This window comes from Polyodon spathula, chromosome 23, assembly GCF_017654505.1.
Source record: "Polyodon spathula isolate WHYD16114869_AA chromosome 23, ASM1765450v1, whole genome shotgun sequence".
NCBI lineage: Eukaryota > Metazoa > Chordata > Actinopteri > Acipenseriformes > Polyodontidae > Polyodon > Polyodon spathula.
The window spans coordinates 4,875,489-4,897,541 of record NC_054556.1 but is presented as its reverse complement, the minus strand read 5'-3'; the positions used below and the strand labels follow the sequence as shown (position 1 = coordinate 4,897,541).

Below are 22,053 nucleotides of genomic sequence, written 5' to 3'. Positions count from 1 at the left end.
ATATATATATATATATATAGATAGATAGATAGATAGATAGATAGATAGATAGATAGATAGATAGATAGATATTCCCATGGGTCACTGCATGCATTATTACACTCTGTCACGTTTTCTGTCTGTGTAACTATTTCATAATGCATATCTCAGCAGTACTTACTGTATTTTAAATGAAGCAAAATGTATGTGTTAGGGTAGTAATAAACAACATTTTTGTCTCAGTTTAGAAATATAATAAGATGGCAAATAACTTCTGCAAATCTGTATTTAAGTCTTAGAATCATTCAGATTGGAAGGGACATGTGCTTGTTTATCATCATTTATCAATTAGGCATGTCTCAGCTAGTGATAGATTGTAGCGTGATTTGGCTTGGCTACAGAATTGACTGCAGTATTTTGTAATTAAAGATGGGACATTATTTCTTGGCTGTTATTTGCATGGATGCAATCAGGACATGGATTAATTGCATTGTTGATCAACTTGTACAGAGCAGTTGCTTTTATTTTTTCAAAGTCGTTCTAATGCCAAACTATATTGCCCCCCAACCCCCCATTTACAAATCATACATTATTTTGACTGTTTGGATACAGGCTGACTGAGAGGGATGAATATTATATAAATATATATATATATATATATATATATATATATATATATATATATATATATATATATATAATATATATATATATATATATATAAGGCAACTATTTTACCACTACAAAAAATAGCACTATAATGTTTGACATTACATAGAATAATATGCTTATCTTACATTTTTTGATCTATTCCATGGTTTTTGAGAGTTTAAAAGAAGCTTTATCAAATAAACCCTATTTCAAATAGGAATGAACGGGTTTATTTGTTGTGGACACATGAGTTGCAGTGTCTCATTGTTCTGGTTTGAGCCTGAGCCATTAGTTCCTGTTTCCATTCAGGACCCTGGACAGGTCACACGTAGAATACAATACAATGGAATGAAGGCTGCAACACAGTCAACAACTGACTAGTCGCTAAAAGTCTTTAGAACATCACTGTAACCCCTGGATGGAATAACAACCGCATACAATATATCCAGACCTATATCAGTGCTTACTCAGAGTCAAATGGGTCTGGCAACATGCCATGGGTATAATGGCCATTAATTAACTTCTATTCACCATTCAAGAACCATTTGGTGGTCTACAATAACTATGTAATGCATTTGATGATATACTGTATCATGATTAACAGCCTCATCATGACATGCATGGTGTTTTGCTCACTTCTCCTCTGATAGGTGGATTTGGCACACTTGAGTATATTACTGTAGTTCCAGCATCTTACAACAGTAGTCACTGTACGCCACTGTTAGGTCAGCATATCTTAATAAGGATTCAGGGAGTTGCAAATATTATAATTAATAGACTTTGACACTGTGGCTCGATATGCTTCTGACATAATATATTTTACAGAATTAGGCAGGATATCAGAAAATGGATGAATGTTTTGGCAGTTGATTGGACCATTGCAGGTGAAATTGCAAATATTAGTACTAAGGAATAAATGTCTGACAGAAAAGGCTTTTCCTGTTCTTGTAGCTCAGTGCATTGATGTTTAAAAGGCTCCTCAAGCATCTAACATGTTACAGTGGCTTGATAAGCTGACTCGCAGATTCACCACTGGTGGCAATTCTCTTTGGATTAAATTGGCTTTATTTCTGCGCGAGTAGCTATTATTTTATAATCAAATAATGAATGCTTCCCATGTGCACATGGGGCACAGGCAATTCCTGCAGAGTCTAATCAGCACAGCAAGAGCACATCTGTCTGGACTCTCAAAGTCAATATGAATCATCAATGCAGCAATCAAGCAGAAAATCAACATCTCCTGCACCCAAATCCCTTTCTAATGGCTCTTTTTAAAGTCTTGTTTGTATTCAGTTCCAAGTACCCAAAGAAGAAGACATGTATTTCTCAGTGTTCACTGGGTAAATTAACACGACAGGCTCTTGCCACCTAGAATGATGTGTTGTGTACCTGTGAATCAGAGCACCGCTCAGACTGCTATGTCATACTATTAACATATCCATAGCGTGGATGGCTCCTCTATAGCATCAATAGAATTTGGAATGAAGTTTTGTATTCAGTATCTAAGATATGAAGGAAAAGGGACTTTGTTCAAAATGATCGATTATAGAAAGCTAGGAGTACTAAATCACCTGATAAGTGGGACAGTAACTAGCATTTACATCTGTTTAAAAAAACAGTAAAGGCTACAGCTACCATAGATTTGCTGGATTTCGGAATAGCTCTGCTCACAGTTGTATTTAGTAGTCTCAACTATTTTATGCTCCGATATTATTTTAATTTGTCCTGTATAATCTGTATGATGTGGATGTTGAGCAAGAAAGATTCAAAATGAATGGTAACTTTTCTGTTCACATTGAGAAACTAAAATAATAAAATAGTAAAATAATATTATAAAATTATATTTCTGATTTAAAATGTTGCATTGAAGCATTAAGATATAGCAGGGGGTGTGATTAACATGAGATAATCCCACCTGCAAAAGGTTTAAGGAACTCCGCTTCAAGTTGTGCCCCATTATGCCTTTAGGGGGTCTCATCAACTCATGTCAATCGCACCTCCTGTCCTATCTTAATGCTTATCACTACCTTTTAGATCTAATACCTCAGGCCTCAATGATAATCAATAATGATTGTGACCCTGGCCTGAAGGCCAATGCCTCAGTTTCGTAGTAAAGAGTTCAAACAACATATGCCTTTATAATTTATGTGTACAAAGTATTTAAATCAATTAAACCACCAACATATAGCCCCTTTGAACTTAAGTGATTTCAAGACTCACTGAGTACTGTATTTTGACTGGCAATGACTGATTTTGGGTTTAGTCAAGCTACTGATGTTGCTTATAAGGTATAGATGACCAGTGACTTGTTGAATGCAATACTGGTGCTTTTAATGCACTACTAGTAATATATAATGCTAATTCAATGGTAACTGTAACCTTAGACAAATAACATTTAAAATAAATACTCCAATGCTGTTACATTTCTTTTGTACTGTTCACATAAGAGCAATGTTTTAATGAGCCTATCAGTCCGTGTGCACTGTATTTTCTGTGACCTGTACAGGAGGTGGGACAAAGTCAGTGTTGCATTCTTATTTTGATTTAGGTTGCTAAAATCTGCTAGTTTTCAGCACTAAAGAAATTTCCCAAAGAAACTACATGAAGATGGAGGTAAATTGTTTTGCACATCTTGTAATGTGACTTTAGAGAAAATACGATTGATTGCTATTTAGCTTCATAATCACACATTAAACTAAATAATACTGTTTACAGATGCTGCTAAACAGAAGGTAAAACAAATAACAACTTTCAGAAAACAAACTTGAAAGTCAGCGTAGACAAAAAGTATTCCTGTCGGTTGTAGCCAAGTTACTACAGGTATGATCTAGCACAGCCACCTCACTTCAAACAAACTGCTGCTTACTTTTTAGACGCAGTTCGACTTTTAGACCCGAATAGGCATGTTTTCTTTCTTTTGACTCGGTACTAAAATAAATTCCTTGATGGGACAAACAACATGACAACGAGCATGCTGCATGTATGGCCTTTATTAAAGAATGCCAAATGCCCTTGCGTAACTGAGTTTTGGAACTGTTTGTAATCGATTTCCACATCTGTATAACTTGACAAAGCTTTGCCTTACACTTCCAACCAACTCAGTGGATGCAGAACGTGCAGTCTCAAGTCTTCACAACAGAAAATGTGCTGGGGGATGTTGCATCTTGCCTTTAGCAAATAACAGCACTCTGTTTTATTAAGGCCTTGATAGTGCCCTGAAATATTGTCTGTTTAGGTTTACTTACTGTTTCAACAGGTCCACGAAATGTCAGCGAAATCCTAATTTTATTCCATAACCTACCCACGAAAAATATGCAAATTCTCTGTGATTTAAGTAGACCCCTAGTAATAATGCATGCAGTTGCCATGGATGCAAGTGCCTTGTTAAACCTGAAATGTCCAAAATTAGTGTTTCAGTTATATGTGAGTAAAAAAGAGCTGTGCTGACATGGATTTCTCATTAAATACACTGACTCTAGAGGACATTCTTGGTTTTCTAGCATTGTTTAACCTGCACACTTGAGAAGATCTTATATGAATACCAGCATTCATAAAAGACAGTTTACAAGAATCTGACTTGGACTTTATAAGAAATCAAATCATTTCCTAAGGCTGCATGCAAGAATAGCCTGTCATTATTGTAAAAAGCTGTAGAAGGTCATTTAAAAAAATCAAAATGAGGCAACTGTTTTACCACTGCATCTTAAACCTAACCAGTGCAAACAGAACTACTCTCTCACTCCCTAATGGACAGGGTTGAGATTTTGCTCACACAAGAAAACAGAAAACAAAAGTAATTTCATATGACTACAGAATATATACACAGGCACACACCTAGGTCTGCCTTAGCCAGGACCAGGAATCAGTATTAGTGGGGGGGGTGGGGGGAGTTGGGGGGGCTGACTAGGGCTGGTTCGGCTCACTGTGCCACTGCAAACCCTACTAGTCAGACACCAGACAAACCCTCACCTCCAGAGTTCAGCTTGGGAACATCTCTGGAGGTCATCGACTGATCTCCAGTCCTTGTCAGTCAGTATGTGGATTACATTATTAAAATAGAAGATTGGGCACTCAAAAAAAAAAAAAAAAAAAAAAAAAAAAAAAATATAAATATATATATATATATATATATATATATATATATATATATATATATATATATATATATATATATAACCAAAAATATACCAATGATATAATTGATGCTTTAAATTATTATGCAGTTGCACATGAACTAACTTCGTATCCTGTCAAGTCAAGTCTGAGTGGCTCTGTGGATAATTACATTAGCCAGGGAATAGCCACCTCATTTGTTCCAAGTCTGGTATTACCAGTGATGTGCGCTTCTTTTCTGTACATACCTATAACACAAAATACATTTGATAAATGTCAGTTTTTTTTTTTTAACCCTGGTTAGTCACATGGCGTGTAATGTGGAGTGTTTTTCCACTCCACATTTAGGCACAGAACAATGGTTGGCACTCTATATTTCAACAGACCCTGTCTAGCGCTTTCTAGCTTTGTAGTCTTCTATTGCATTTTAAGGAAGATAAAAGCAGGTGGCTCTAGGCAGAGAAGGCAAGCTGAGTGTTTGATGACACGATATGATTGCATAACTACTGCCACATACAAATGGTTTGCATGTACTGGAAGAACAGTCGTATTTCACGGGAAATCTGTGCCGCTATTAAGAGTACTAAAGGCTTGAGGAGCCTTGCAAGAAGAGCTTTCCATCCCAAGCTTGACCTGGTGGTAGAAATGCAAAGAGGACTCAGCTTCTGTTTAAAAATGCATCTTTTGAACACCCACAAGTAGCTGAATCAAAAAGGGTGCCCATTCTGAATGTATTATCCTGATATCCAGGGCATAGGAAAACACATCCTTTGATTACATTTCTTAAAGGAGCACTTTATATCATCTGTAATTTAAAAATATATATTTTAAAAACTTTTCTAATATCCTATCATGTGCTTTCTCTGTCATTCTCTACTGGTGTTTATCAAATTAAAGAAGAATTTTAGGGGGGGGGGATACAATTAAGATTACATTGTAAGACAGTGTTTATTATCTATAATCAATATTGATACATTTGTATAGGATCTTTCAATCAGCACAAGTAATTAAATTAAGTTATATCTAAAAAAAAATCCATTGATACCAAAATTGATTGAATTTCAGAAATGCTTCTTTCAATAACAAAAAAAAATAATTAGTAAATATAGTAAAACTGCTTTTCAAAAATTGCTTCTTCAGCAGCATGTCAATACACCAATAAAACATGTTGTCATGTTAATTGTATACTTTTTTCGGGGGTTTAAGCATGTTAGAGATAATGGAAATCATGTATTTACTTTTCTGAGCAACCAGTTGGGATAATATGCTTGAAGGAAAATGATACCCAACATCAAGGTTCTTGGTTTAGTGCCGTGTGTAATATTACTCATTTAAATGTGCACAGAATAAAAATAGGATGGTTAAATAGTTTTGGGGGTAGTTGCTGATGCAGTAAAACACCCGGTGATGTCTGTATCCCACTAATTATGGAGAAGCAGAAGCCTGTTTGTCACCTTTCACAAATTAGAAAGAAGATAAGCATGAAGCTAAGCTTGCTTCCAGGACTTCCGCTGTCATCTTGCTTCACATCCATGCTTTTTCCCCCTGGTATTATGACACTTGTTTAGAGCAGATCACACTGCTGTTAGTATCAAGCGAAATAAAAAATAAGACAGTAGAAAAAACGCCCCATGGCATGAGAAACAGTATCTCATGTTATGGGAATAATCTTAGATTTAAAAAAATAATAATAATTATGCCTACAGTCCTACACATAAACTCCTGATAAGATAAAAACAGAAATACCTGTCATTAGATTACGTTTTGGAACAATGTTACATGTTAAAGCGGGCTGAGTTTCATTTGCAGATAGAAGTGGGCTGAGTTTCTTGTCTGACACTTTCTTGGAAAGTACTGTATGACGAGGTTCCCAAGCAGGGACTGGGGACCGCTGGGGAGCCACACAATGCTTTCAGGAAGAGCTGTAGCGCAAATACAAAATTCCAAAGCAATATTCCCTTAGAGGGTCAATTAATTTACAGGTTGTTAGGTGCTTGGGGTTATTTTGAATGTAACATTGACGTCAGCTTGTTCCCGCGGTAACGGTATATACCATTAGAAAACAAATAGGGGGTTGATTATAAGGAGTACAAAATAGGCAGCTATATCAATGCAGTTTACAATTATAACCAATGCCAATGTATGTTTTTCTGGTAGAAGTTCTTGATATATTTTCTTCCCACTACATTAAGAAAACGCTACATAATTACTGTACTTAGTTGTACTCTGTCTGTAGAAGAAACTTAATCCTGCCTGTAAAGGTAAGCAGGCGCAGTATGGTTTATTTTATGTATGTTGGGGGAATTAAACAGAAATTCAGCATTTATTCATTTTATTGATTTATTTGCTTATATTTTAAAATGATGTTATAATAAAAAGTGCATTAATAGTTGCCTATTTTGTACTCTTTATAATAACGCCGTATTTGTTGTATAATGGTTAAAGCTGAGGCTGTCAATTTATCGATATTCAAGCCTGTGCAATGTTTTTATGTAAATGTTTTAAGTAAAGTAAAGATTTTATTTTTTATTTCATTTGGAATCAGCAATTATTTTTTGCATTACGTGCCGAGCTTCTCTGCTCCCCTCAGGTGTGACTCTGAACCTGCATGTGATTGAGCTCACCTTCTCCCACCTGCCCCGCCCCCTGGGAGTGTTTACTGATGGGACTGCATCCATGCAAGAGTCTTCAAAGTAACAGAGCGAGTTAAGAGTGCTGCACTAGAATTACAAATACTGTATCGACCGAGCTACAGTGCCTTCCAATGCTTGGCAATTATTTTCTAAAGTAAGACGACAAGAAAGAAAAGTAAAGAAAGTAATGTTTGGGATACTCCAGTAACACAGCTAATTTGTGTGACCATTTAATGAATTGGCACCCTACAAAACAAACAAAGTCTGCATTTATTTATCTGAACTCCCCCCCCCCCAACGAGTAAAAATTAAGAAAAACGTTGTTCCAAAAGTTGTATCTTTGAGCAGCCCGGCAACGTCGGTCCCTAGTGAGCAGGTATTCAGTAATGCTGGGCAGATTGTAATCAAGTGCCAGTCTTTGCTTAAATTAAAACTGAATCTGGACACAATTAAAATATAAGCCATGGACAACACTCTTGTTACTAAACTGCTGTGGACAGTGATAACTTTTTTTCTTGATTGGTTGTTACTCTGACTGTTATGTGTTTAAACAACTTTATTTTTTTTTTGGGGGGGGGGCTTTACTTTGACCTTCAACTAGTACAAATCAACACGAATAAGGTAAAAAAAAAAAAAAAAAAGAATGTAATATATTTTATATTTTAAACCATAATGCATAAACTAATGTAAGTGATTTAATATGCATTATGGTTTTTAAAGTGTTACTAGCAATGCTACACAGCAATCCACAGCTCTACATGTATTACTGAGTTTTGATTTGTTTTTTTACCCTTCATAACATTGATGAATCGAGGCGTCTTTTTTTTTTGGCGAATGATATATCGATAGTGAAAAACTAGCATCGCCTCAGCCTTAATAATGGAACATGCTGTAGCGTGGCTGTCGTCAATGTTACAGTTAAAACAACCCCAAGCACCTACCAGCAGCCAGCATGTAAATGAATGAACCCTCTGGAGATTATTGCTTTTGCTTTATCATGGTCATATTGAAGAGGGAGATTTTTTACATGTGCTTCACACTGCCTGGAACTATCTTGTGGCTTCACAGGGGTTCCTGGCCCCCAGTTTGGAAACCCTGCTTTAAATCAACATTGATAATTTTTCATTTGGTTAAAATTCCTGACCTCTTTAAATTCTTGGTTATTTTAAAAAAAAAATTTTTTATGGAGATTAAAGTAAATACTGCTTTTGGTTCTTTGTATGCATGTGCAGATTATATGAATTCAGAATATACATTCCTTACCTTAAGGTTATGCTTTAAGGGTTATTAGTTGATATTATACAATTTTCACACAGTACCTAAATAAACTAACTCTATTAATGCTAAAGGTGTCAGTACATTTACCTTGTGTTGACAGTCCCTTATCCCAGGCTTTCTTTATGTTTTACTAACAAAAAAGAAAAAACGTTTTGTCTGCATTTTGCCATAAGACATTATTACACAAGATTGATGAGGAAATCCTATCAATGTTAAGCAATATACAGATTCTGTCAAGTTGTAGGATTAGTCCAGGGTTTTTATATAGTGTTTGCTAACTGGCAGCAGTGGATATTTCCTGCAATCTATGTTTAAATATGTTTATTGACACAGAAAAGGAAAACATGGCAACTGGCTCTGAGATCTGGGTTGATCAAATCTAAGATGGAGTCAGGTATTTTATATCTGCGAGGAAGGCTGTTGTTTCCAAGTACACTCAGTGTGCCCTTGTTGTAGCTATGATATGCGAAGCGCATTGCTCTTCCCTTGTTTGAAGGTCCTGTTTTTTCATGAACAGTTCTGTGTCTGCTTTGAGTTTGACTGCCATTAAGCTCGCTGACATCTCTTTATTGTTATCCTGCTATCTCAAGGTTAAAGTGAATGGTGGAGATTGAGCTTATCATATAACAATTAATATTTTAATAGAATTCTACCCCTGATGTCATTTCTCCCCAACAATGAAACAAGCCTTCTTTTCACAGTTTTGTTTTTCCTAATACTGATGGTCAGTGGTTGGCTGAATCTCCCACAGCACAGTCATTCTCTAGTACTGTTTGTAACAGCCTTCTTTTGAGATGTTCCTTTTAACATAATTAATTAATTACATTTTTCCTTTTACGATAATGAAAAAAAGCCTTGCTTATACTTAACGACAAATTGTTAGTTTTTTCCAATTAAATTTCAGATTTTTTAATTTTTTTTTAAGATTAATTGTTCAAATGCATTGCCAACAACAGAGCTTGTGTAGTTCTATAATTATTCTGTTCTGACTTGAATTGCCTAATTTAATTGCTTTAATAACAGAACAATATGTTTTAATAATCACGACAGGAGACGGTAGTGTTTTCAAGTGCCCAAAGTGAGTTATCATGAATTGTGTGTGTGACTGCTGAATTTCTACTAATTCAGACAACAGGAAGCCCCTGAAAAGAAATGTGTTAACTTTGGAAACACTTCAAATGTGATTAACCTTCTAAACAAGAAGAAATCTTACTATTTCGGCAATTGAACACCTGGGGACATTCCATTAGGCTTTGTTTAATGTGACAGAACTAGCACAGCTGGATCAGGTTGAGAGGGCTCAGGACTTCAGGAGATACTTCTGCCTGGCAACACATCTTATTTTTTTAAACTGAAGGAGAACTTATTGTGGAAACAGCCTTTGACAGCTCATGCTACTGGGGCACAAGTAATAATCGAAGCAAACAACCACTGCCGTGCAAGTATTGGTGCAAGCACTACTCATGTTCTCTGTGTAAATGTATTAAAATTGACAGGAATGTTAATGAGGACCAACTAAAACACAGTACATTACATCTGAAACCCTACTTACACACACCTGAACCCATTAGACCCCTTTTACAAACTGGTCCTTTTTGCCCAACATGGCTTTCTAATGAGTTATTTCCAACCTTGGAGTGTCGTTTGTGCAGTGGATCAACACACTAGCCTTTTAGAGGTCTGTTTGATTACAGCTCAGGTGCCTTATCCCTCAGTGGGTAAGAACCTTCATCACACCACACAGCACTTATTAGCAGTGAACTCTGAACTCCCACCTCCAAGCTTGAAGAAATGAGGCATGCTCACAAGACAAAGGACGAACAGAACCAGAATTTCCACAAGTATCATACAAAATCTAACCCGTGCAATTCTTCATTTCCAATGATCTATGTTAAACCAGTTTGTTCTCTTTATAGTTAGATGAAGGGTATATGGTCAAATGGGAATACAATTATAATTCATTTTCCTTAATTGACATTATCTATAAATAGCAAGCTTGGTTAAAAACTGGGAAAAAAGGGATCCTTAAGGAATATGACATACTGCAAATTGAAGTGACATTTCTTATTCCCGAGGCCTAATGAGAATTGAAAAGAGGGTAGACTCTTCTGAAATACAACTAAAGACAAAGTAGGATTAAGATGGATGAATCTGTATCCTTTTTTTTTTATCTGAGCAGAATCAGAAAAAGGACACAGACACCTTCTACCAGTCTCTCCATGTGTTTGTTTTTGCAGTTTTATTATTCAAGACAGGCTCTCTCGTGAGGAACCTGTCACTTCTGTGTTTCTGTTTTAAAGCCTGAAAAGCACTATCCAGTGGCACTTAGGACTGCCTATGTGGAGTCAGAGCAACCTCACACTATACCTAGAGCCGTTGAACAGCACAGCCCCTCAGCTGGCTTTAGATTGGTCGGTTAGCCTTGCCTTGCTTTCAAGGCTGTGGAGACACAGTTACGGTGCCATTGGGGAGCCATGTTGCATAGGTTGTTGTGGATGGAAGATGCAGAAGGTTCATTAAATAAGTTAATTACAAGTAGTGGTAATAATTCCACAGCTACAGTACAAGTAGTAGGACTGGCTGTTATTTAGGGTATTAAAGTGAAATGCAAATCTATTTGTTTCATTAAGAAAAACCAGGACTGGCTTGCAGTAAAATGGTGTAGAATTTTCTGTGTCTTCACTATTGTAGACTCGCCAAGGCACTGGAACTGCTTATCCATTAAAAGTCAAACAAACCACCTACACCTGTTATCTATTTGTAATCAAAGGGTTCAACAATTATAACAATATTTAGAAAAAAAAATATCACTAGAATAAGTTAATTTACTTTTACACTCTGGTTTTATATTAATTATTTGTGTTTACCGAATGTATATATGTGCGTTTTAAAAAATCTTACCTGCCACCCACTATGAATGGAAGTGCATGTGTGTAGTTTTGAAAGAAGCAGATGTTGCAAACATGCCATTCCATTTAAAATAAATTCTAATCTGGTACCACTTTATGCCAGTTATGGCGTGGAAGGAATGGTGACAATTTGAATCTTTGCAATTGAAAAGCTGTATGCTTGGGGTTTTCTTGTCCTTACTGGAAAATAAGATTGATATGGCAACCTAAAGCCACAGCAAATAACCAGTCACATCTTAAGCTGAGGCATAATGGTGGGGCTGTTAATATTCATGAGGTGTCTCATTTAGCTATTGCTCTTGGGATTGATCAAAGTGTAGCACACTGCTAGTGCTGTGGCTGCCGCCGCTGCTGCTGTGAGAGGAGAACGCAGTGCATGTGACACAGATAGGACTAGTTCTGAGCAAGGCAGCTCCAGTGATGACAGAGCAGCAAGTCACAGCAGAACCACAAGCTATGCACTGCCTTACTCACTGACTACCACATGATAGACAAAATGCTGCTTGACCAATGCTTTTTTCTTTTTCTTGATGAAATATTATTTATTTTGTTTCACCTTCTTTAATTTTGAATTGACGTTATTGTTCTTTTCTTTTTTTTTCCCAAAGGCTTAATGGATAAGATGACCATGTAGAATGTTACAAGCTGAGACAACCAGAATGGGAAACTGTATATGGAGAGGAGCTGGACTGCAGCCTTGAAAGCAGGCACCCCTCTAGACTTTTAACAGGGCTTTTGGCACTACTGGATTGTATTTTTTTCTCCTAACCTGAGGAATTCTTCATAATATTTCATTTATAGTAAACGCAACTGGATTTTCTGAAGTTAGCCCTTTTGATTCAGAAGCTCTACTTTCTCACTGATAACATTTTAACCTTTAAAAAAAAAATTAAGCTAGAGAGCTACAAGCAATACAAGCAACCATGGGGGACATGACAAACAGCGTTTTTTATGCAAAGAACCAAAGAAACGAGGCCAACCATGCGGGGGAGTTTGGCTGCACGCTGGAAGAGCTGCGCTCCCTCATGGAACTGCGAGGCTCGGAGGCTGTCATCAAAATCCGGGAGGACTATGGGGATACGGACGGGCTCTGCAGGCGTTTGAAAACATCGCCAACAGACGGTAAGCTTGCAGCAATGGCTTTGCATCACTAAAGATTCTCTTGATAACACTACAATCCAGGCTCTGCAGAAAATTGATCTGTGTCTGTTAAATAACACGTTCAATGCAAACAATTCACCCAGAATATTATTTAAAACATGTATTATATGTATACGTGCAAATATGCATTGCAGCTGGAATATGGATATCTGTTGATACTACTGTTAAACCCCTTCATTTAAATAGCACATTGGCTGGCATTCTAGGTAAGATCATATCTTAATAGATGGTATATTACAAGTGTCTTTCTATATAGGAGAATATGGTCACAATAATTTATACTGTAGATGTAGAATGTCTTAAAGACAGCATTGAAGAACAAAGCCAACTTATAAATATAATATCATCTCTAAAAGACCCCCTCCTCCTACAGTCTTTTAGTCTGATATTATTTTATTGAATAAACTGTAATAGCAATAGAATGAAAAAACACATTTTTTCTTTTAAGTTAAACAGGGCACTAAATAAACAATAGAACTTTTAATGGATAGCCTTACCTTAATTTAGGAGCTGCTTCTTAAAACCTTGCATTTGAACACTTTAATTAATGTTGTCATGTTTTACAGCACACATACAGAGATACTGACATAAAAAGCTGGTTCGGCCTAACTTGGGATAGGCGTAAAAACAGATCTCTACATACTGTAAGACAGTTCAAAGTTGCTGTTTTTTATTTTATTATCTTTGTTAATTTCAGCCTTATACATCAAATCCCCGTACAGTATGTATGACAGTAGAAACACAATTAGATTTATTTTGTAAATTAAATTCAAAAACTGCCTGCTAATGTACAACACAATTTAAATCAATAGTGCTGTAATTCCAAACGTAATTCTATCGGCTAATGCAACAGTAAAGTATCCCCAGATATTCTGGATCTCTCAGCTTAATTGGCTTTGCCAGAATTGACTTAATTCTGCCTTCAGACTGGTGTTGAAGTCACATCATTCTATTCATGCAAGGCAGTTTGGCAGCAAAAGTGCCACTTGATAATGAGGACACATGGTTTTATTAAGTCATGCTAATCTGCTGGGCAGACATTCACTTTCAGAACTCAGTCACCTTCATATGCGTCAACTTTCTTTCTCTAGTTTGTATCTCGTCCATAAAGCAGTTGAAAAATGTGAAATAATATCAAATGGCATCTGTCATCAATTAAGCTGCATCAGCACAAGCAGTTTCCTTAATCCATGGTGTCCTCAAGCTAGAAAACTAGAACGCGGCAGTGCTAAGGTTTCTAGGTTAGTAGCGAGGTGAATGATTCATGGTACAGTCATGTTAGTCGACATTTTGAAGAGAGTCTGAGGGTCTGTGCCTTTGGTTGATTCAGCAATAGAACAGGGTTGCATTTTTAAAATCCTAGAGTAACTTTGTTAATTACCATAAAAAATGGTGTATAATTCAGACCTGGTGGTATAAGTCGTTATCACCCCCCCCCCCCCCCCCCCCCCCCCCCTCTTTTTTTGTGACAACATTTTCAAGTAAAAGCCTATAGGTTACATCGGTTTAGTATAAGTCGCTCCCCCTTTTTAGTACCCCCTAAAAATACCAAGCAAATAGACTTATACAAAGGTTTTAACAGTAAGGTATTGTAGGTAATTTATATTGATTCCTGGGGTTAGGGTTAAAAAATATACACATAAGAGGATTATTCCTAGCAGCCCCCTCCCCCTAAAAACAACATAAAAAAAAAACCAAACCAGACTGGGATTGCTTCTGTAAACTACTTAAGATCTAAAAAAAGCATCCTGTCTAATAAATATTTGAGAAGCAACACTTCCCTTCAGATGCACTTACTCCTAATGAAAGCAGAGTGCTGGGCTATCCTGCTGTCTGCTAGTCCCTGTTACGTGAGATAGGGCCAGGATTGTATTATATTGACTTTTTCATTTATTTATGTGACATCCTTTTAAAGAAACCTAAACCGTTGAAAGCATGTTGTAAACATTTCTTTTTATTTAAATAAACAGTACAGAGCAATGCACTTAACACATGAGAACTGTTACGTGTCTTTATTAAATAAGTTTCAAACCAATCATTACATCTTGATTTACAGAATACACAATGTAAGGCAGATGTGTTGTATCTTTGTTCCTTTGTTCACTTTTAATTTACCGGTAGGTAATGAATGGTTTTGATTAATAATGTAGCCTGAATGGCAGAGTATTTCTAGCGTTGACTCGACCTATAATGTGTCGAACTACAGAAATTCCACCAGAGATAACAGTAGAAAGGCAAGAAAAATACATTGACCTAAGACATTTAATGACATGCTTATCTGATTAAATGAACTGCTGTGAATTAAGTTAATATAACTGCTGGGGTTGAAGCCTGATAGTTGAAGAAGTGTTCTCCCAAGGCCCCTTGTTCAGTGCCCTTTATCACTATTAATTGGTAATGGAGGCATCACACCTTCTGCCTTTGAGGTCAAGTGCACATAAAAAATCCCCTTTAAGATGTCATTTTAATTGAAATCATGGCACTTCAGATATTTTACTCTTAGCAATGCTAGTGAAAGTGCATTAAATCCACAGCATCTGCACTGGTGTAACCGGGATTAAAATCAGCCCTACAGCAGTATGTTTATAAAGAGTCAGATGAACTCTTGATCAGCATGTTCCTGGTTTATTTGTCTTTTTTTTGGGGGGGTGGGTTGTTTGTGTTGTCCCCTCGATTGCTGTCAATGGTTCAGCCCCCAACACTGTGCTTCGCTAGTAATTGACCCTGGAGTTGGGGCAACCTACTTGCCCAGCTGCTTTTACAGGGGGCTGCCAATAGAATGAATGTGCATTGATTGTTGTGAAATCAGCACCACCCTCCACTTTCAGGATAGACTATAAAGAACTGTATTATAACCACTTTCTACAGAGCAGCAGCAAGCCTTCTGCTCGGTGACCCTTACTGTCTAATCAGTATTATGACACCATTCCTAGTGTCTCAATGATAATATTAACCATGTATTTTTTCAGGGAAAAGCATTTGGATTCCTACAAGGTAGACCTCTAAGGAGTACTGTCAGAAATGATGCCTGATATGCTTGAAGCTTAGGTCTGGTGGTTTTGCAGTTGAATCCACTAATGCACAGGGTTTTTTAAATGACAGACTGTTGACAAAATTGATCTGTCTGTCCAGGACCAACCAGAGCGTTCCTCTGAACACTGAGATTGTTCTGGAATTGGTCTTGTTTTTTTTTTTTTTTTTTTTTTTTATTGTTTTTTAAGCCATGTCTGAACACAGCTTACTGAATTCCGTTGACCAATGACCGGTGCTTTTTTCTACTGAAGGACTTTTACATATCCTTAATTGTATTTTTTGAGATTCAGATATCATTAAAGTGTCTCACCAATTGATGAACTACCTCCCAAAAATGCTTCATTCAGACCATGCGTGAAAACAAATGATGCTCACACACCGTGACATTCACTTCGGTGCAGTTGTCAGCCCCCTCAATGACACATTGCAGCAGATGTAATGGGGACATCTGGTAGGAGCTGCTACCTGGCAAGCCACACACCCATCACTCTGGATAGTGGGTGAACCATGACTCGTCAACCAACACTGCATGCTGCCCACAGGCAGTGGACAACTAGGACTCTGCTCTAATCCACTGTCTCTTGATCTGCCAGTCATGCTCACAAGGGGCTTACTGATGGATGCCCTGCTATTGTAACAAGGTTTGCTTTGTCATATTCTTAGTGCTGCCTTTACTTCCAGCTAATGTGCAACCAACTACGTTAACATCCTTTTCTGATTAAAAACAAACCAGATAATTTTTGTGCACCTTTCCATAATCTGAGTTGCCACTCAGCACATTTCTGTGCAGAGCTTGTGTAGTATATGTACTGAATGCATATGATACCCCCAGACCCATGATTCATGAAGTTAACTTTGTGTAAGCCTTTCCAATCAGATAATTCCAGTTCCAAATCAAACTATTACATGTTCAGTATTACAAGTTCAGTATCTTACAGTATCTAAGCACAACAATGGAGCATCAATGTGATTCAAGCAATTTATTTTTATTTCAATGAAAGATGCAGCATTGAATGATATTTTTTTATATACATGTGGTAGTTATAATCATGTTGTTTTGGGAGGGAAGAGGAACAAGGTAAAAGGGAAATCATCAGTACACAAGTGAAGGACTGTGTTGATGTGTGCATGCATGCAGCCTAAATGATAAATGGATCACCTGGTGCTCTATCCAGGGGGGGCTGCTATGAGATCAGTGCTAAGTTTGATTTTGAAAAGCATGGCAAGAGTAAAGGAGGTATTTAATGATTTAGTGTTGGGGAGTAGACTGCCTTCAACCTACAAGCAGTGCGCTCACCATTATATGAAAAGGTGCAAGGCTGTGTTCCTATTGTAGGTTCACACTGTTACAGGTCATGCTCAACTGCTCAGGTCAGGAAAAGGTCATAACAATTGACATGCTGCTTTTGGGTAGTTCAAAAAAATCTTTTCATACTGTCCCTGTAAAACCGTGATGGCTGGTTAATTATTAGGTCATACCACATCTGGTGGTTTGCCTGTCATACCATAGCTGAATGTTGCCTCATCATTTTTCAGATTGTTCAGAGTGGGGTTCATTGTGTTACAGATATATAATACGATGAGAACTTGGACTGATCACAGCTTTAATACGTGTCTATTGCTCCTTCTTTTCATAACAGTTTAGTATAGCTAGCTGTAGACTCTTTGCCTTCTGTAGCTTCCAGGTGCTGACAGTTGTGTCATTTTAGTTTTTGATGTGATAGCTGTGTTACAAGCACATTTCTGTCACACAGTATAGTATATCCACCTGAAAAAGGAGATTGTTATCTGAGTAAATTGATATTCTCCAAGCACCCCCAAAACAAAAACTACATGAATCTTTTTTTATAGTTTAATTTTTATATTAAGCGCACTGACAGTAGAAGTTGATCTTATGCATACGACTAGCATATGGTCTGGTCTAGCTTTATAGTTCTGGTCTCTGTTTAAATGCAGCAAATTACAGCAAGCTCATTTCATCCTCTGTGGCTGTGTTTTTGGATTACACACATGGATAGCCCCATGAGTAAATTTCTATGACAGTAAATTTTAATGGTTTATAGTTAACCAAAGGAAGAACAGTAATGTTATACCTTAGAGTTCTAGCAACTGTCAGGGCTCTGTTTTAATTGAGCAGTTTCTCAATTCCACTGTATAATGTACATTAGTCCCTCTTCAATTGCTTCCTTATGGGGAGCTCCCAAATCATCTGTCATTCAATCTTCTATTGGGAGAAGTCTAAAAAATCTTAATTTACTGAAACAAAGAATGGTTTCCAATATACAATGTAAGCTGTATGTAAAAACAACAGCCCAGTTTAAGCGTAATATTTCATGACACACACATGCAGATCATTCACGTCATTGTCTGTTAAGGGGGACTTTGTAAAAATATTTTTACCACATAAATATGGCAATATATAGATTGCAAATGAAGTTCAAAAACTGTAGAGTATTCTGTTGCAGACAGCAGATCACAAACTCAATGTAATTCCTAGCGAGTCCTTTGATCTTCCATCTGTGTCTCATGTCCAGCTATCTGTAGGAAGTCTATAAGTAGTAATTTACCAGAGATGCTTAAATAGTTGGGAAATTATACCTTTTTTCTATTAAACAGGAGATTTCTGAATTGGGATAAGCATGAAAAACCCTTGAGAGACTTTTTTTCCTTTAACTAAAAGTACAATACTAAAAATATATTATAATGATATGTGCGCATAAAATCAAGCAGTCCTTTCCACTCAGTGCAATAGTTATTTAGAGATGTTTTTTATTCATGCATTATTCATTATTTTCATTGGTTTCAGTATGCTGTATCCAGCACTGCCCAAGTCAGATTAATGCACATACAGTACCATGGAGGCTGAAATATGCTACAAAAGCAAGATCTTATAGACCCATAAAACTTCTTTTATATATAGTAAGCACACAATACCATCTGCTGTATACTAAGTGCTGTAGCTATATTCATTATTTCTATAACAAAATCAGAATTGAAAGTAAGGACTTTAGCATTAATTCTGAAGACGTAGTCACGTACAAAAAAAAAAAATGTTTCGTACACCGAAATTTTAGGAAGGGGGGTGGGGGGGTGGGGGGGTGGTTCAGATTTAGTATCTTCTGTTCGTATTTCTGGAATTAGTAGATTCTGTTCTGGCACAAGAGACTGCATACTGCAGTCTTCTAACCTCGTGTTGTTAAAGGACAGGGTTATGTGGATGAGATGAGATATATGTCTCTATTAGCACTGCTTAGTAGGGAGTGAAGGTGGAAGGAAGATCAGCTGCAAGAGCTTTCAAGTATGAAGGGAGTTGGCACAGGAATTGAAACACAGATTTTAGTAGGCAAGCTTTAAGGGCAGAGACCTGAGAGTGCAATTAGGGCATTTGTAGAAGACATGTTGGATAGTGTGTTGCATATTAATAGGAAGTTAGTTGTAAAGTGACCTGTATCACATCAGTCATGGGGAATCAGCTGTAAACTTTTCAGTAACAGCTGGATAATAAGATTTTAACTACAGCTGGAAAAAAACCCAGCAAATCAGTTAGCTTACAGTAAGAGTGTATAATTTTTGATAGCCTTCCTAAAAAAAGTCCCCCTATGCAAATAAATAATAAAGTACTCTTTGGTGCTATCAAAGATACAGCACTGCGTTCCAATGATATATGCATTCTGTAGGATTTTTGGCAGAAGTGGGAAGAGGAGGAGGCTACAGCTTTTACTGGACATACGGCCTCCCTCAAACCAAACCATTTAAAAGCTGTATTGATCAACTCATTTCATTAGGTTTCCTTGTAAATGCTAATTTGATATTGCACCCATACATAACATATCCAGGGCAGCAGTGATTGTGAGGCATGGAATGTCTTCAAGCTGTCCCTCAACAGACTAATACAGTATGTGTATTTAAGCAGTGCTGTGTTCGGAGGCAGATTGGTTTTGCTTTTCACAAGTACAGTAATTACCTGGTGTGGTTTTCCAGCAGTCAGGACTTTTCGCTGGTTTTATTGGAGCTTTTTATACCAAGGCAGTGACTCAAATCTCTGAAATCACAGTCTTCATTGAACACAATTTAACACATTTTTTGTTGCGGTATCTATTAAGTGAAAAGATGAATGGACCCCTCTATATGAAGCTATATACTGAGTAAGGAAATTATAGGAGTGATGTAAATATATGTGCAAAATGATTTGCGGCTATAAAGTCTGATTTTACCGGTCACTACAAATGCAGCGTTTGTAAAGAATGGTGTGTACCTGACACTGCACACACTGTAAAATATGCACTTTGCCATCATTAATCTATTACAATTATATTGAAATGTATTCAAATGAAGAAAACAGCCTGGAATTGGGGGGGATCTGGATACTAAGCAGGTGAAAACATTATATTGTATTGTAAGGATTTTGCCTTGCACTTAGGCAATTGCTGACCCTCCAAAAACTTTCTCTTCTTATAAGGTGCAAACCATTGTAGAGGTGAGTAACTAAGAGCTGTATAAAAGCACACACCTGCAGAAACCTGTCATTGGCTTCAGGATGGCTGCTCTGGTACACTTTCTGATGCGGCGACACTTGGCTCATGTTGAAGAGAGGCAGGAACATGTTCGGAGAGAAGGACAAGTTGAAGAAGACCCTGCATATTCAATCCCAGGGTAACCTTTGCTGGAGGATGGGGTATTAAAGCGTTATCACCTCACTCTACAGATCATCCTAGCTAGCATCCTAGCTGAATTGAGGGATGAGCTAGACCCCAGCATCAATCTAGGGACCGCTGTCCCTGCACATGTGAAAGTACTGCTTAGCCTCTGCTTCCTTTCAGACCACAGTTGGAATGTCTAGAGAAATAGCCCAATCCACCTTTTCAAGAGTGCTAGGCAAATTTCTGGATGTCTTGCTGAAAAGGGCAGGCCAATACATATAATTTCCTAAGGATACTCACATAACTGCCGTTGGCTGAGGCTTTTCCAAACAACTCCATTAATTGCAGATCAGTGTTTGTGCATGTTGAGTAATTTGCATCGCTCTTAAGCTTACATAGGACGCAGTGCTATTTCAGTTTTGCATCCGCAATTATTTACACTGTGCCTATACTTACATCACCCCCTATATAAGAAAAATATATACTCTTCTTATAGAACGGAGGAACGAATAAACCACCAATTACTGTATGTTTCATAATACTGTGTGCAACCAAATATACATTGCAACTGCAGAGAGCTTATGCATGGCTCTAGAATTAGCCAGTTAAACTCAACAGAATTACAATAGCGTTTGGTTATAGTACTTGTTTGGTTGTGGTATTGAACAATGTAATTACAGACTTTGTTTTATACAGAAGGGTTTTCTCTGAAAGTTGTCTTTCTGGTGGCCCAGTTTCTCGTGTAATGTACAGTTTAATGTGCGTCTTTGGGATGAGGTTAAACCTGACCTCTGAAACGGAAATCTGACATTGGCACCACAGCTGCATGACACGTGAAATGTTTCTGTTGCACTGTTGAAAACACAAATCAAGTGTTACAAAATAGCAATGTTGAAAAAACTAAACAAAAAACATATGTATTAACTTTAAACCCTATCTGTATTTGGCATTAAACTTAATTTGTAAATTGGTAACCTTTTTATTTTGCTTTATTGTATTTATTTTAAATGTTGTAACTACTTTGACTGACAACGATACTTGAAGTGAATATGTGGTAAAGCAATTTACACGTAAAAGGATAATTAGCAATGGATGTTCTACATGTTATTATGTGTTTGCTATTAATAACAGCAGGCTATAGCACACTAGCTTTTTTACGTAACATGTAATTAAGGCATTTTTAGAAACCTTCTTAATTGCTTTAAGATGACATGCGGCTTTTCAGTATTTGAATGTGATAAAATGTGAGCCATTGTATAATTAATAAGTGTTTAAATGTTTGAAGAACAGCTAGCTTTGTCCATGGTTTGCAGTATTTGTTTTTTGTGTCGTTTTCTTGCAGTCATGTTTCTTTGGTTCTATTTGTTCGGTCACTGCTGCCCAAGGATTTCCAGATTTTTGCCCTTCTATCAGAGCTCCTTTAACAAATGATGTAGCATCAATCAACCCCATTTTATGACAGTGTAATTAATGTGGACGGAGAGAGAGAGAGAGAGAGAGAGAGAGAGAGAGAGAGAGAGAGAGAGAGAGAGAGAGAGAGAGAGAGAGAGAGAGAGAGAGAGAGAGAGCAGAAGATTGAGGGAGCGCGAGAGAGTCATCAATGAGCTCCTTAATCTAAAGACACATTTGAGGTAATAAAGGAGACATCATGACTGT

At 37.1% G+C, this 22,053-nt stretch overlaps 1 protein-coding gene across 16 annotated transcripts in view; it reads left to right on the top strand.

Moving 5' to 3' along the window:
- Positions 1-22,053, top strand: part of LOC121298017 (plasma membrane calcium-transporting ATPase 2) — a 153,102-nt gene that overhangs the window by 72,865 nt on the left and 58,184 nt on the right. For all 16 annotated transcript variants that reach the window (XM_041224725.1, XM_041224712.1, XM_041224715.1 and 13 more), the window contains one exon: positions 12,172-12,685. In XM_041224725.1, coding sequence (XP_041080659.1) covers positions 12,487-12,685 — 199 coding nt within the window. In that variant the 5' untranslated portion in view covers positions 12,172-12,486. The remainder of the gene's footprint in view (positions 1-12,171; positions 12,686-22,053) is intronic.